This window comes from Episyrphus balteatus, chromosome 1 (assembly GCF_945859705.1).
Source record: "Episyrphus balteatus chromosome 1, idEpiBalt1.1, whole genome shotgun sequence".
Lineage (NCBI taxonomy): Eukaryota > Metazoa > Arthropoda > Insecta > Diptera > Syrphidae > Episyrphus > Episyrphus balteatus.
Window position 1 is genome coordinate 175,025,532 of NC_079134.1, and position 15,646 is coordinate 175,041,177.

At 30.2% G+C, this 15,646-nt stretch overlaps 2 protein-coding genes across 2 annotated transcripts; one reads left to right on the top strand and one right to left on the bottom strand.

Annotated features, from left to right (window-relative positions):
• Positions 1-610: 610 nt before the first annotated feature.
• On the bottom strand, positions 611-5,517 carry LOC129912614 (hatching enzyme-like). Its single transcript, XM_055990924.1, has 5 exons — positions 5,374-5,517; positions 4,775-5,166; positions 4,370-4,716; positions 3,196-3,288; positions 611-648 (listed from the first exon to the last, which is right to left on the bottom strand). The coding sequence occupies exons 1-5, from the start codon at positions 5,470-5,472 to the stop codon at positions 611-613; spliced, it is 969 nt and encodes a 322-aa protein (XP_055846899.1). The 5' UTR covers positions 5,473-5,517.
• Positions 5,518-10,291: 4,774 nt separating this feature from the next.
• LOC129912625 (matrilysin-like) lies at positions 10,292-15,070 on the top strand. The gene is made up of 6 exons (XM_055990934.1): positions 10,292-10,518; positions 10,754-11,142; positions 11,210-11,562; positions 11,682-11,849; positions 12,256-12,318; positions 14,961-15,070. The coding sequence occupies exons 1-6, from the start codon at positions 10,420-10,422 to the stop codon at positions 15,068-15,070; spliced, it is 1,182 nt and encodes a 393-aa protein (XP_055846909.1). The 5' UTR covers positions 10,292-10,419.
• Positions 15,071-15,646: the final 576 nt, after the last annotated feature.

Genomic DNA, 15,646 nt, shown 5'->3' on the forward strand with positions numbered 1-15,646 from the left:
TCAAAAAATGATAATTTTTAAAGAAATGTAAACAAAATTAATTTATTTTAAAATTGCTATAATATCTTTCTTTCTTCAATCGTTTAGGAATGAATTATTAACCTATTAATAATAATATTGGAGTGAATTTAAGTTTATAGTTTCTTAAGATGATCCTGATCCGAGGGAGCAAACGTTGTGACTTGCCGCTTCTTTCAATTTGTCTGTTTAAAGTCGAAACATCTCTGATGGCCTTTGATTTAATTTAATAGGTGTAATATGACTTCCCATACCTTTAAATTAAACAAAAGAAATTGAATTAATTAAAAAATCTGTTAACTAAAAGTCAATTTTGTTTTCGATTTAGTGTAAATTGTAATCATTTGTTCTACCCATTATAATTATAGTTATTATTTCGTCTTGGAGTTGCGTTGGTTCTTGTCCACAGGAATCCGTTTCTTCTTGCTACATCACTCAATGCGCCCACAGCTTGTCTTATAAACTGGTAAAATGGAGGAATATTACTCCCATTGCCTCCTAGATGTCAAATAAAAAAACAAAAAAAAAAAAAATATTTTTATATTTTTTTTAACTTCGTTTTTAATCATATTGAATAAATAGTAATTGAGGTTTAATAATACTCACTTGTGCTTGGACAATTTGAACGATCTGAAAGTAAAAATAAAGTTATTTTGTGACTTTTAGAAACAATTGTAGAAACTACAAATTTCGATTATCTCCTACTAAATATTCACTACCGCTTATATACTAACCCAAAAAATTAACAGAACAAAAAAATGTGATATGTCAGCAGTATCTTAGTGAAATATGATAAAATTTACAAAGAAAAATTAAAAAATTAATGTTTTTTTTAATTTTAACATTTTTTTTTTATTATATTCTCTAAAATTTAAGTAATGTTTATTAATAAAATGCTCGAATAAACTTTAAAAAAAAATTATTTTGCTCATGTAATAGTTAATAGATAGAACTACGTCTTTAACAACTGCAAAAAAGTAAAGAAGTTTCTTATTTGATCTCAAAAGTTCAATTTCTTAAAACAAAAAACGATCAAAAAATCTGTAATATTATTTCAGAAATATTCAGCTAAGAAAATAGAAATTTTAAATGAATCATTGAATTTCCAGTTCGTTGTTAGCATATCGGAATCCCGATTTTCAATATACCGTTTTCTGATATCCCGAAATTTTTTTTTTAAATACCGTTTCTAAAGTACTGGTTTTTTAAAATTCCTGCTTATAATAATCATGTTTTAGCAATATCCCGTGTCTGGAAAGCCCGCTTTTTAAAACCTCGTTTCATAACTACTACTCATTTTGGTACACTTAAATTACCTAGCAGTTCCTCAATGTGAGATAAAATGCACGACTAGGGTCGCACGTACATACTGTAAATTTTGTGTAAAATTGAATTATGCTTTCATGAAAGATATGAACATAAAAAATATGTCGATTTTCAAAAAACGGCAACGCCATATTTCTGTTCTCCGCATTTTTTGATAAAAACTAAAAACGCAGTTTTGTTAGAATCAATAAGACTATTACGTACACCAAATTTAATCAAAATCGTTAGAGCCGTTTTCGAGAAAATTGCATTACCTCGAAAACGTTATATGGGAGACATGCGTTAGAAAGGAGATATTAAAAAAATAAAAAAAAAAGGACCTAGGGAACTACGTAAAAATCATCTGTACCAAGTTTCAAGCGAATCCATCCATCCGTTTAGGCAGACGCACAGACGCACGGACCAACGGACGGCATGACGAAAACCACTTTTTTGATCTTCTCCATTATCGTAATGTTGGTTTTGATTAAAACCTCAAATTTTTTTTTCTACACGAAACCAATACTTGCCCTATAGATACGGTGACCATATTTCTTGAAGCGAAACCCGGGACAGATATAAAATGTTCAAAAAAAAATTTAAATTTTTATGAGTTTTCATGATTTTTCCTTATTTTGATATCAAGATGTCCTATACGATTTTATGGAAGCGTTTTTGTTGAAATCATTTAAGTCGTTTACGAAATCAGAAATCCAGAAAATGGTTTTATAATAATGTCTGTTAATAACTTCTAAAAAAATATTTTTTTAATCAAAATCGGGAGAGCTGTTTTTTAACATTTTAATTTTATTTTAAATGATTTTGAAATTGTATGATCTTTAACACAACATGTCCTTAAAAGTTTTGAAACTTATCTGGGTTCTTTACTCTTCCATTTATGTTGTTCTTTATTCGAAAACATTTTACCTGGTGTAGCAACGAACATTTAAAAAAGATCTAAAGCCTAGTCTAGAGGCGAAACGAAAATTTTTATACAAAACCAGCACAATGAAATCGTAAACGCAAATTTTGCTTTTCTTTGCACAATACGCAGCTAAGGTAACAAAATTCTTACTTCTGCTAGAATATATGGAGAGCTTTCAATAGTTTTTCACTAATGTTTATTTATCCAGGCAATTTCTCTTGCAGCAACAGATTTTTGACTTTGGAGCAACGTACAAGGCTTAATGCTTTAGCCGAAAAATTAGAAAAATTTAATTTTCAACCACTGTTTTCTTGTTTTCCGGACAAAGTGTTTAAAATATTGAATACAAAAATCAGAGAATGTGCAAATACGGGACAATCACGGGACAAATTACAAAATACGGGACAATTATACGTCCCGGGTTTCTTAAATAAAAACCCGGGACAAGCCGTAGAAATACGGGACAATCCCGGGTAAACCGGGACGGATGGTCACCGTACCTATAGAGCAAGTAAAAATGAAAAAAAAAAAATGCATTGAAAATAAAATTTGTAGCAAATAAAAAAAAATTGCAAAATCGCTGCGATTTTTAAAATAAAACACCTTGTGTTGATTCCAAAAGCGGGGTTATAAAAATAAACGGGATGGTTAAAAAACGGGATTTTAAAAACGGATTTTTAAAAATAAAGTTTTAAAAAACATTTAATACGGGAATTCAAAAAATCTGATTCTTTGGTAGTAGGTATAATTGATATTGATACCCAACTTTCATTTTTATATAATCTCTATGCAATGTTATACATATTTTATATTCTATTAATCAGTATTTAAATGCATTTTAAGGAAAATAGTAGTTCATAACTTGATGCACAGTTTATAATTCGTTAATAAATTTCGCTGTTAAAATTCAAGGTAGTTATATAAGAAGGTAAAGATTTAGTACTTACCATCTCCTTCTCCTTCTCTGTCTTGCCCGTCTCCTTCTCTGCCTTGCCCTTCTCCTTCTCCATCTTGTCCCTCTTCTTCTTCACGATCACGACCTGAAAGTATAAATAGAATTTATTATAGCTTCAAACTTTTTTTCTTACAAAAATTAAAATTCATATAAAAGCTACCGGGTATAGAACGAGTAAGAAAATATGCTTATTAAAATATGATTGCACAAATGTTCGGAAAAAATATTTATGAATTTTTAAAGTCTGTTTCGACGCATTCTATAGTAATAATACATACAATTTTATAATACAGTAAAATAAGGAGAAAAAAGGGGTAAATCTCGGAATGAATGTTAGTAGAAATTTTTTTTGCTCAATATCTTCCTTTTGCCATTCTATAACATATCTCAAAAGTCTAGAAAAATCTCATGTCCGCTTGTCGCGATTTCAAGGTCAAATCGCGAAATGGAGATTTTCAATATTAGCAAAAATAGGCTATGGTATTATATACACATATGATACATGATTTCAAGGTATTTTTTAATGCTGATTCCAAAAAATCTAAAATTAAGACAATCTGACGTCTCTGGAAAAAGTTATACCTGTTTTTCATCTGTCAACTCATATTATTATAACAGTTGCAAACTTACTGCCGAAAAACCCTTAAAAGTTATTGTAGATGAACCAAATTTTGCATGAAGATTTTAGAATCCATCATTATTAAAAATCAAAACAATCCCTTACAAAAAATATATATACCTACGATATAATGGTATTTTTTTTTATGGAGGGGCAAATTTTAGGATATGCACTAAAGAAGATTCTTGTTCATCTTAGGAATAAGTGCAAATAGGCTAATTTTTTCATTTTAATCTTTGTTTGGATATTCTTTAACTACCCTCAAAAATCTAAAAAAATCTCATGTCCGCAAGTCCTAATTTTCTTGGTTTGAAAATAAGGTGCAGATTTTAAGACGTCTTGAAAAAAGGAAGATATTGAGCAAAAAAAATTTCTACTAACATTCATTCCGAGATTAAACCCTTATTTAACTGGATTAAGGATCGTTTCGAAAATTTCATCTTAATTTTATAGGTAATTTGCATTTGCCCATGAACTAAACTATAAATCGAGCAATATCACCTATAATAATATCAAATAATAAAAACAAATAAATTCATACAATTACCTTTATTTGAATTGTCTTCATTTTCTCCATCATCTGCTTGCTTTGTTTTTCTTCCATAAAGTTCTTGTATACTCCTTATATCATCAGAATGTAGTCGAAAATTTGGCGTAAATCCAGAATAGAATGCGGCCATTAAAGCTGCTGGTTGCCTAGAATGATCAAGTCCAAGAGAATGACCGAATTCATGAGCTGCCACTTGGAATAGATTTGTCCCATCAGAAGTATTGATTGTCCAACGCTCTGCATCATCAAAATGAGCATCTCCATTTTCAGGGTGATATGCATGAGCCAATGTACCACCACGACCATCAAACGAACCACACTCACCATGATTTCCTGTCACAAACCTAACAAAACAAAAGCAATTGGAACATTCTGGAATTCTAAACCTTGTATTATTCTTACCTTATATCAATATCAACTGGTCCATTACTCTTAGGTGAGAATGTGAGATCAGTGTATTTGGTCCAAACATTAAAGGCTCTAGCGATTTCTGCATCAACATCAGGTCGATCCATTCTTCTGGTATATTGTGAGATTCTGTATGTTAAATGCTTTTTTCCCCAAGCTCTTCGCCATCCATAAGATCGTTTTGAGCGGCTATAAGTGCGTTTATCTTTAACACCACATCTTGGTAGTGACATTAATTGCAATGTGTCACTATCCAATTGTCCGGTCACATACAATCCGGCGAATTCTTGAAAATCCTGAATAGCTTGGGTCACTGTGTCTTCATCTAGCATTGCCAAGTTACCAGAGCTTGCTTCTGGAAGATATCCAAATTGTGAAAGATACATCTGGAGAAACCAATGAGAAAGGAATATTTGTCAAATAGGCGGTTTTCATAAAACTATCAAGGTTTTTAGATCTATTTGATTAAACAAAACTTTATGATGAATAAGCTTACAGGCTTGCGAAAGCTTTTAAAGGACTTTTTAGAAGACTTTATTCTGTACTTGCAGTCTACTTGATTGTAAGGAAGTACTTTTATAATAAAAACTTACCTGAGCATCTATATTTGTTTCAACTGGTGCAGTGTTTATTACAACAACTGTTGATAGTAGCAATATAGCCAAAGTTAAAAACACATTTTGGCAGGACATTTTGACTGTAGCTTGAGTCCTTTGCTGAGTTAGTAAAATGAAAATAAAATGACCGTCTTCCTCCTCTGCCAGTATAATCCAACTCTGATGGCTGATAAATCAGTTTCTAACTGACTTTCTGGGTTCTGCGTTTACTTTGTTTAAATTTCCTATCCACCGAGATCGATTCGATCGCTTTGCTTGCTATGTAAAAACTAAGCATATCAAAGAGAAATTCTAAATTTTTATACTCAAATTGAGAATTGTTATCTCATTTCTTCCCCGAAGGTCAAAAAAAGATTTTGCACATTAAATTAGGAATTTTTGTTTATATTATAACAAACAAAAAAAAAATATTCGTTTTTGTTTTGTTTAGGACGATCTGATCTTACATTATCATAAAAGAATTATAAAGCTAGAGCTTAATGACCTTTATTGCTTAAAATATATTTTAAATTTATAACACTTTTTAAGATGTTCTTATCACATTGTCTTGGTTTTAGTTTCATGAGATTCAGCTGGCATAATCTTGGGTTTTTTTTTTTTCAAATGACATTTTTTGCAGATAAAGATAGATTGGATTCGTCTTTGATTTGGATTTAAATAAGATGTGAAATTCTTGCAGACACTATTGCTGTAATTTCATTTGACCCATGCACCACAGCAACACAGCCGCAACTTGACTGGGACATTTAGCCATGGAATATGCACAGATATATCTGAGTTTTACAGATATTTCATCGCATTCTATATGAACAGATTTGAAGCCTAGGTAGTAAAATTTGTACTTCGACCTTTATAGATAAAGAACTATCACATTTCATTAAAATAAAAAATAAAAAAAAATAGATATTTCCTCTCGCCAGTCAAGGGGAACTTTAGTGTCATTTTCGACCGCAATTCGTAATTATTTTTCAAAGATGACAGAGATTTCAAACTTGTTATACCTAAGCTAATTAAAAACAAGCTACTTGGAATGAGTTGTTTCTGAGATAAAGTTTTCAAATATCACAAAAACCTTAACTGACCGATTGACTCACTGATAAAATTACAGTTAAATTTACTACTAAAAACCTTATTCCTGTGATAACATTTATATGCATTCATGCATATTTCCATTTCGTTGGTCATGAGAACAATGTTCAAAAATTAATATTGACAAAAATAAAACCAGAACAAATGTTGTAAAAAGGCGATGCTGTTAATAAATGCTTAATAAGTACTAAGTAAAAGCTGAGAACTAAGAACATAAATCTTCAAGCTACCAAAAATTACAACCCCAATATTAGTAATCCATTTTATGCCATATCTCTTTAGATCATAATCATAAACAAAAATGATTGTCTATTTTTGTTTTTGTATTTTAATTAAAACTTAATTCATGTAAATTCAAAATAAACAACCAGGCAACATAATCAATTTTTTGACCTTCAAGGTTTGCCCTAAGATAGTAATTTTCATTTTGAGTATCAAAGTCTTAGAATTTCTTTTCAATGTCTTCAGTTTTGAGTATTGGTGGCTTTGCAGCCGATAGTAATTGAATCGAACTCCAGCTGAAAAAAATTAAAAAAAAAAGGAAAATCAAAACTCAAAATATAATACTAGACGCCATAAAGCCAAAGGCCCTGTTTTGGTACTGCCAGAATTGGTTTACGTAAGGGAGACATTTAGATCCACTAAAGAAATAAACAATTCAAATTAATTGATAGTGCAATTCTGTCAATGTGCATCTTAATTGAAGAACTATAACATATTTTTTACTTCCCTTATATGAGTACATATACATACATATTCTGGCAAGTAGGTAGGTACTGAATTTGCGAAAACTAAAAATTTTGTTTTTTGTGATCAACCAACCTTGCGTGTGTGAGTCGAGTTAACAATCATACCACAAATGACATAACGATGATTGAAACTTGAAAGTTCGAAAAAGGTTGATATCAAAATCCTGTTTGTCTCTCAGTATACACACACACAGTTGCAGTCTAAACGGAATTCCCCCAAACTTTTGGAACAAACACATACACTTAATTGCGATTATAATTTTTGAATCCAATTTTAAAGGCGATATGGCCGAAAAAATCATGACTTTTCAATAATTGAGATTAATTCCCACCAGTAGTAATTTAAAAGAAAGCTACCGGAAAGTCTATGTTGAACAAAAGACAGTGGCGTAGCTACCACTGTATCAGCTGTATCCATGTAACAGGGCCCCCAAGATATAAGGGCCCCCCAAAAAATTGAGTATTAAACATTTTCTGATTACCATTTTTTGTGCATGTGTCTTTAGGAATTTAAATGTAAGTAACGATTATTGTGTTTGAAATTATAAATCCTGTTTCCAAAGTCTTTCAGCATGACTTTGAGAAAGAAAATATTTTTTTTTTGGGAAGTGAGACATGTTTTCAAAATTAAAAACATAACGAAGCGCTTTTTTGATGAGTTGGCAGAAGTAATTAATAAGTAAGAATTTCAAATTCGGAATCGTACCTCAAAGTCAACGTTTACAATTGCCACCTGGGATATTTCGATGGGTTAAACTCAACATGGCTTTTAGAGTCTTCGTGCTTCATGGTCTGAACCAGATAAACTATATCAATTTTCAAATGATGTAGTAAGACAACGATCAACAAAACTGGTAGAAAACTAGAATAAAGAATCTCCGGTTGGTTTCTACGAAGAACTAGTTGCTTTAAAAATGTGCTTAAATCGAAAATCCATAAAATAATTCCTTAAAAGAACTCGCTAAATTATTACGTCCTTTACTTTGGCGGAATCAAAGAAAAACTAATCTCAGATAATGTAGCTAGTTAAATGCTAATTTCTTGTCCAAAAATCAATTTTGTAGATTCTATGGGTAGTTTCATATTTCAATTTTAAATTTAAAAAATACACTTCCGGTTTGCTCGGACATTGGAAATTTTTTTTTAAATACATGTGGCCCGTTCTTTTATTAAAATAAAGTTATCTAACTTTGGTTGTTGTGCCAAAAAATTGTTGTTGTTTTTTTTTTTTTGTTAGAAAATTTCAACTTTTATTTAGGAACGACTAATTCATTGTGTTGATATGTAAAAAAAAAACTAAACTATAATTGTTTCCATCAAACAGCTGACTGAGAAACATTGAATTTAGGAATGATGCTGTGACGTCACAGTTTTACATTTCACTACTTTTTTCTCATTATGGAACGATGAAAGTTAACTATTGTTCACAATAGTTAACATCAGCGAATAAAAGAACGCACTTCTGGTGTTTTTAATTTTTTTTTTGTAGGTAAGAAGGCTTTTACGGTGCAAACCACAATTTTGTAATTCACTTATTTTTGAAATATTTAAGGTTTTGCTTTTAAAATACGAAAATACGCAAAATTCTAAATTTTTATGCAGATTTTGAAGTAACCTAGACCGAAATGAATCGCATACATTCCCGATTTTGTAGAAAACTAATCGAGTTACAAAATCGAGGTTTAAGCATTTCATTTGGATATGGGTAGCTTCAAATTTCTGCAAACAGCCCGGAAAACTATACAAAAATGCGTTTGAAAATTTTGACTTTTTGAGCCAATGTTGTTGAGGCTTAAGGCTGTGTCAAAGTGTAGGAGATGGAGGGGGCCCCCAAAGGGCTAGCTGCGCCACTGACAAAAGATCTGATAACCTTTAAACTTCTAATAAATTCATGTTTTGAATATTGAAAACATTATACTGTGTTTTTTTTTTTTTTGGTATTTTAATAAAAATTAAACTCGTGTACAAAAATTACAAAAATTAAATGCACGACTGGGGTCGCACGTACTTGCTCTTATGCTAAAGTAACTCTTATGTTAAAGCTTTTTATTCCAGAAAATTAGGAAAATTTTATTATTTGATATTTTCAAAAAATTTCATAAGTACGAGTAGTGTAAAAAAATAAAATCTGTTTTTATAATTAATTAAACACCGTTTTAAATGATGCTTTACAAAAAACCAAGTATGCCATTTTATTACTTGTATAAAAAGGTATTTTTAGAAAAAAAAATCGTTTTTTTTTTTTTTAAATAATTTTTTATATCTAAAACATTTCTAACATTTTTCAAAAAAAAGTTGGTATGCCATTTTGAAGCAATAATTAATTTACATAATTAAAAGAAAATTTTAAAATTTTTTACTACCCTTTTTTCAAAAAAATTGATTTTTCAAAAAAAACATTGAAACATTTTTTAAAAATCCAAAAAATATTTTTTTAAAAATTTTCTAAAATTTTAATATTACCTTTGCTTCTGTATAAAAATTTTCGTTGAAATCGGATTAATCTTGTACGAGATATTCAAAAACCAAAAAAAAAAAACGTTATATGGCAGGTACCGTTAATAACGGTACAAAAAATATTTTTTTTATTTCAAAAGTTGGCTCTTATGTTAAATACAACACACAAAAATTTTAATCAAAATCGTTGGAGCCGTTTTTGAACAAAATTAACTTTTCTATTTCCGTTATATGGCAAGTTCCGTTAGTTTTAGTCATAAAAAAAAAAATCAATTTTCCTCTAGGGAATCCTCAAAAACTACCAAGTTTGAAGAAAATCACATCAATGGTTTAGGCTGTAGCTCGAGGTATATACAGACAGACAGACAGAATTGCCGGACCCACTTTTTTGGCATTCTCCATCATCGTAATGTCATGTAAAATTGTTATCTCGAGTTCGATATTTTTTACGAATCCTAAACTTGGCCTTTAGTACCTATATCGCAAGTTAAAATAGTTTAATCGTTTATTGACCTTCGGGGTGGACCTAAGATAGTAATTCGCATTTTGAGTATAAAAGTCTCAGAACTTCTTTAAGAATCGTTTATTCTCGAGTTCAACTCAGCGAAATTTCAGAATATAATAGGTACTAGCCAGCACCAAATTCAATCTAAAATCGAAGTACAAAAAAGGATCTGTACAAAATTAATAACACAAAGAAGGATTTTAGAGTCTAGACGCAGTTAAAATGTTCTGCCCAAATGTTTTGATAAGTTTCGCTACATTGCTATTATTGACCGTTGTTGGAATACACTCTGCACCAGTTCAAACACAATCAGAAGCTCAGGTAAGTCCTTACGAAATTAACATTCATTAGTTTGTTTTTCATTTTTAAAGGCAAGTTTGGGTTTCTTTTTTATGAAACTATTTTAATAACTTATTAATCCTCAAAAACATTGAGCTTCAGGAAACCTTAATGCATTTTTAACTGAAAGCATTGTACTGAGCTGTCAAACTTATAAATGATTAAATTTCGGTATATATCAGATACACCAATTTTCTGCTTTTATTGCTTTCTCCAGAAGTATCTTTCAAAATTTGGTTATCTACAAGAAAATGCTGAATCTTTGCAAATGATAGATGAAAACACAGTGATCCAAGCTATTCAGGATTTTCAAGAATTCTTCGGATTAGATCTGACCGGCCTGTTGGATAGTAATACATTGGAATTTATGTCACTAACAAGATGTGGTAATAAAGACAAACGCGGAAATAGCGGTTCAATACGATCTTATGGGTTTGGAACTCCTTGGAGCAAAAAAGATTTGACCTACAAAATCACACAATATACCAGAAAAATGGATCGACCTGATGTTGATGCAGAAATTGCCAGAGCTTTTAATGTTTGGAGTCAACAAACTGATCTCAGATTCACACCAAAATCCAATGGACCAGTTGATATTGAAATTAAGTATGAGCTTTTTTACCTATTTCGCAATCGTTGATTGTTTAATTATATTGTTATTGTTTTTCAATAGGTTTGTGCAAGGAAATCATGGTGATAGAAATTCATTTGATGGTCCTAATGGTGTATTGGCTCATGCATACTCACCTGAAGATGGTGATGCTCATTTCGATGATACTGAGCAATGGACAATCAATACTCCTTACGGTAAAAATCTATTCCAAGTGGCAGCTCATGAATTTGGTCATTCTCTTGGACTTGATCATTCTTCGGTGCAGGAATCTTTAATGTATCCAACCTATAAAAGATATGATCCATATTTTCGACTACATTCAAATGATATAACGAGAATACAAGAACTTTATGGAAGAAAAACAGAGCAAGAAAATGATGCAGAAAAAGAGGATAACTCAAACAACGGTTATGGTAATTATGAAAATTATTTCAGAGTTTGAGATGGCAACAATTTGGTCGCCAATAGTTTTTAGGCCTACTTCAACTATGACAAAGGAAATAATTTGGAATAATTTGATTATTATTTTCAGGTTTCCGTAGACCTACTTCACGTCGTAACGGTCAAAATCCAACTGTGCCTACTACACGCCACAACGATGAAAATCCTGGTTGGCCTACTTCGCGGCGCAACGATGAAAATCCTTATTGGCCTACTACACGCCGCCGTAACGATGAAAATACAGAAGAAAATGAAGAAGGTGTGTACTAAATATCAAATTCCACACTGATACTGATTATTATTATCTATGACAATGATATTCTTGGGTCGTTTTTGGCTTTGCAAACCGAAAGTGTTGGAAATTTTGGGTTTTTGTTCCTTTTACTGCTCTTTTATAGCGAGTAGTTTTCATAATACATAATTTTCAACTCGCGATAAAATCTGTTATGATCTATTTAAGACAATTTATGAGGCAAAGGTCACTACTTGTGTGAAGCTATGATCCTCTCGAGCAAAACCTTCCTAAATTTTTAAATCAAAATCCAGTTTTTTCTATCAAATAACTTTTTTAACTTTTTTATTCCTACGAATAAACGTTTTTTATATTAACTTTATTCATTGACGATAGAAAACGATAAAAAAAATTATTTAATTTTTATTTTCAGATTCCAAGGTTGACACTACCAGAGGCAAAAACAATAATAACTGCGAAGAAGACAACGATGAATGTGAGTACCTACTAAGTTTTTTTATATCTCATATAGGGGAGACCGGAATTACAATACTCAAATTTTACCTATGTTAAAAAAAAAAAAATCATGTGTGCAATTCACACGTGGTAGAAGTGAAACCTTAAAAAATCATTTTTTTTGCAAAAAAAAAAAAAAAAAGAAAAAATCTACCTATTTTTATTCTATCATATATAATATTTTATATCATCTGAAAGCTTATTGTCTAAGCTCAAAATTTATATATCGATCAGTTCTATGAGACATCTACAAAAAGAGCTAGAATTTTTTGAACTCGATCAATTTCCATCAAGAAAAGCGAAAAAACACGTATTTTTATCTTCTCACGCTATTAAATCCATTTTCTTCCCTAACAACCTATAACAACCTTCACCATCTGAAAGCTTATTGTCTTAGCTCAAAATATATATATCGATCAAGTCTATGAGACATCAACAAAAAGAGCTAGAATTTTTAAACTCGATGAAATTTCATCAAAAAAAGCAAAAAAAAAAAAACATTTATTTTTATGTTCTCATGCTATTAATTCAATTTTTTGTTTGACACCCTATAAAAAATTTTTTACCATGTGAAAGCTTATTGTTTCACCTTGTATAATGATGTATAAATCTTATTTCAAAGATGTCTACAAGAGAAGTTAGAATTTTTTATTTTTTTTCCTACACTGGTAGCTGGTCATCGCCAACAGATCTCCACAGGTGTTTTGAGGTATGTTTCAATTTTTTCAGTTTAAGATTGTGTAACTTGTAGAGCACGTACCGTTATGTGTGATATATCAAATAAAAGGTTATATTATCAGCATGCGTATTAAAGTTTAATCAAATTTGTATGTGCACTAGATCAAAAGATATAACGTGTGTTGAAAAAGAACATCTTTTTACCGTTATCTCCGAATTTTGAATATGAAATAAATTGAAATTTTGTACAATTATAATTTATTTAATTACCTATTTACAGTACAAATTTCATTCATCTATCTATTAAAACAAAAAAGTTATAACAAGTTGAATTCGTGTCGCGTTTTCGTTTCATCTTGTTTCAAATCACTACGATACTAAAGAAGTTTTCACTTCAAAAAAACTATGATCAATTTTGATCAAACTTTTGTTTCAGTATTCAGAAATCAAATTAACATAAAACAACCAGGTGTTATAAATACAAACACTCTATTTCCTAAAAAAAAATTAATGTTAATTTTAATACCCTTGTGAATAGATTTTTTATTTGTTACAGTCCTTTTGTATGAGATGAAAAAAACGATTTTTTCCTTTCGATACATTTGTTTCAAAATGGCAGTTTAAAATCCAGATTTTATTTTACTTAAGTAAAATACGGTATGTAGATCACGATTGACCAAAAAAACAACTACATTTGGTTAAGTCAACTTAAGCGGTTATTGATTGTTGCCACAGAATAATATATGTATTACGTAGGGGAAGGTGGCCTTAAATGGCCCCCCTAAGGAAAATGTCCCATATCTCGAAAAAAAGTAACATTCAAACTTAAATGCTTTATACATTTGAAGGTTTAATATATTACTCTCACATTTTTGTGCTTTGCGAGTTAAAAAAATTCCAAAAAGTATTTAATTTTTTTAATTTTCAAGACGTCTACAAATTTCATTGATCAAATTTACCCATGTAAAATGGCACACTGTCCAAATATACGTGATTTTAAATGAAAAATCGAGAATCAAAGGGCTCCTTTTACATTTTCTTGGAACAGGTGGTGCTTCTCTGTGAGTCATTCAAAACCCTGTTCCTGTTGGTTTCTCATCTCCTTACTGTAGTTTTTGGAACTTCGAGTAATTTGGATGCTTTTTTCCAGATTTTGGACGGAATCAAGGACTTTCCTCAGTCCAGGACTTCCTCTCTGTAGATCGTTTATGTTAAGCAACCATTTTCACTATTAAAAAATGAAAATGTGAAAGTCAGTATAAAATGTCATGTGAAAGTAAGTATGCCATTTTACCCGAGTACTAGGTACTAGTAGGCCATTTTGCCCATTTTGGGTTTTTTGAATTTAAGTTTTATACCGAAAAATCTAAAATCGTTCTAATCCAACGTATTACATTAAATTATTAAGAAATACTTCATACATAGGTACGTATATTAACTTCTTTTTCCAAAATACAATGTTTTTTATACTTTATTTTTGCAAACAAAAATTCATAAAATTATAACGAGTGTACTTTTTGAGGTGATTAGAGACAGTTTGACCTGTCGAATTTTAAATAATCGCTTGAAGTTGCTTAAACTTAGTATATGTCGGTTTTGCCAGATTAACATAAGAATCGCGTTCATAAAACTTTCTAATTATGTTCGATTCTACGATTTCTAGCAAGGGGCCCAATTTACCTTGGGGTGCCATTTTACCTTGGGGTGCCATTTAGGCCTACCAGCCAACTTTATGCATTCTTCAGAAGACATTGCCTAAAAAATCGTTTTTTTTTTTCCTTGACATAATATGTAAACACAAATAGTCAATTAAATACGTTTTATTAATTTGAGTTTACATACAAAATGTACGTAATATAAAAAAAATTGGACTTTGAAGTGCAAGTTTGTTTTTTTTTTTTTCTTAAAATACCTATACCTACCTTAAAGTCAAATTTTGTTTAGATTTACTTGCAGGTGGCAGCAGATCACCTAATTCATGCTTTTACCGAACAAATCGCCTACCTACAAGAACAAGAGGCAAGAACATGTGGAAGACAGGTAGTAAAGTTTAACTAGGTATCAATTCAATATTAAAAGTATGTATATTGTATAAGTATTTACCTCAGTATGCAAGTCTATTTCTGCATACCGATGTTATTCATGAAAAGGATTAGAAAAATCGAGCTTTGAAAAAAGCATATTAATTTATTAATACACATGATTTCAATTATTTATTCAGAAAATAAAAAAAAATTGTTTTTCTTTAGCTCCTCAATACTAATTTAATATTTTTTGTATTTATTTTTTTTATTAAGGCGAATGGATGGTATCTACTAATTAATTGAAAAAAAAATATGGCAAGACAAACAAGTAAAAAGCCGCAGATGATGGTGGAAATAATAACGGAAACTTTATCAGGATCATAAATTTACCTTAAATTTTCATCCCGGTTAAATTAAATTCATAGAAATTTAATTTGTTTATTTATTCCTAAAGCTCGATTCAATAATAATGCACTTATTAGTTTTCTTAAATTTTTATAGTAAATAAAATAAAAATTATATTGTAAAAACTAAGAATAAAATTAATTTTAATTTATTTCATTGACTTTTTATTGTAATTAAAGTGACAATACGTTAAAAGAAGTT

What these genes read in the sequence shown, in the direction of transcription:
- LOC129912614 (XM_055990924.1), bottom strand. Translation starts at nt 5,472, where the DNA reads ATGTCCTGCCAAAATGTGTTTTTAACTTTGGCTATATTGCTACTATCA. An exon ending in AAACAAATATAGATGCTCAG is followed by an intron (nt 5,167 to 5,373) that starts GTAAGTTTTTAT and finishes TGGTTTCTCCAG; the next exon opens with ATGTATCTTTCACAATTTGG. An exon ending in CAGAGAAGGAGAAGGAGATG is followed by an intron (nt 649 to 3,195) that starts GTAAGTACTAAA and finishes TTTTACTTTCAG; the next exon opens with ATCGTTCAAATTGTCCAAGC.
- LOC129912625 (XM_055990934.1), top strand. Translation starts at nt 10,420, where the DNA reads ATGTTCTGCCCAAATGTTTTGATAAGTTTCGCTACATTGCTATTATTG. An exon ending in CCAGTTGATATTGAAATTAA is followed by an intron (nt 11,143 to 11,209) that starts GTATGAGCTTTT and finishes GTTTTTCAATAG; the next exon opens with GTTTGTGCAAGGAAATCATG. An exon ending in TAACTCAAACAACGGTTATG is followed by an intron (nt 11,563 to 11,681) that starts GTAATTATGAAA and finishes TATTATTTTCAG; the next exon opens with GTTTCCGTAGACCTACTTCA.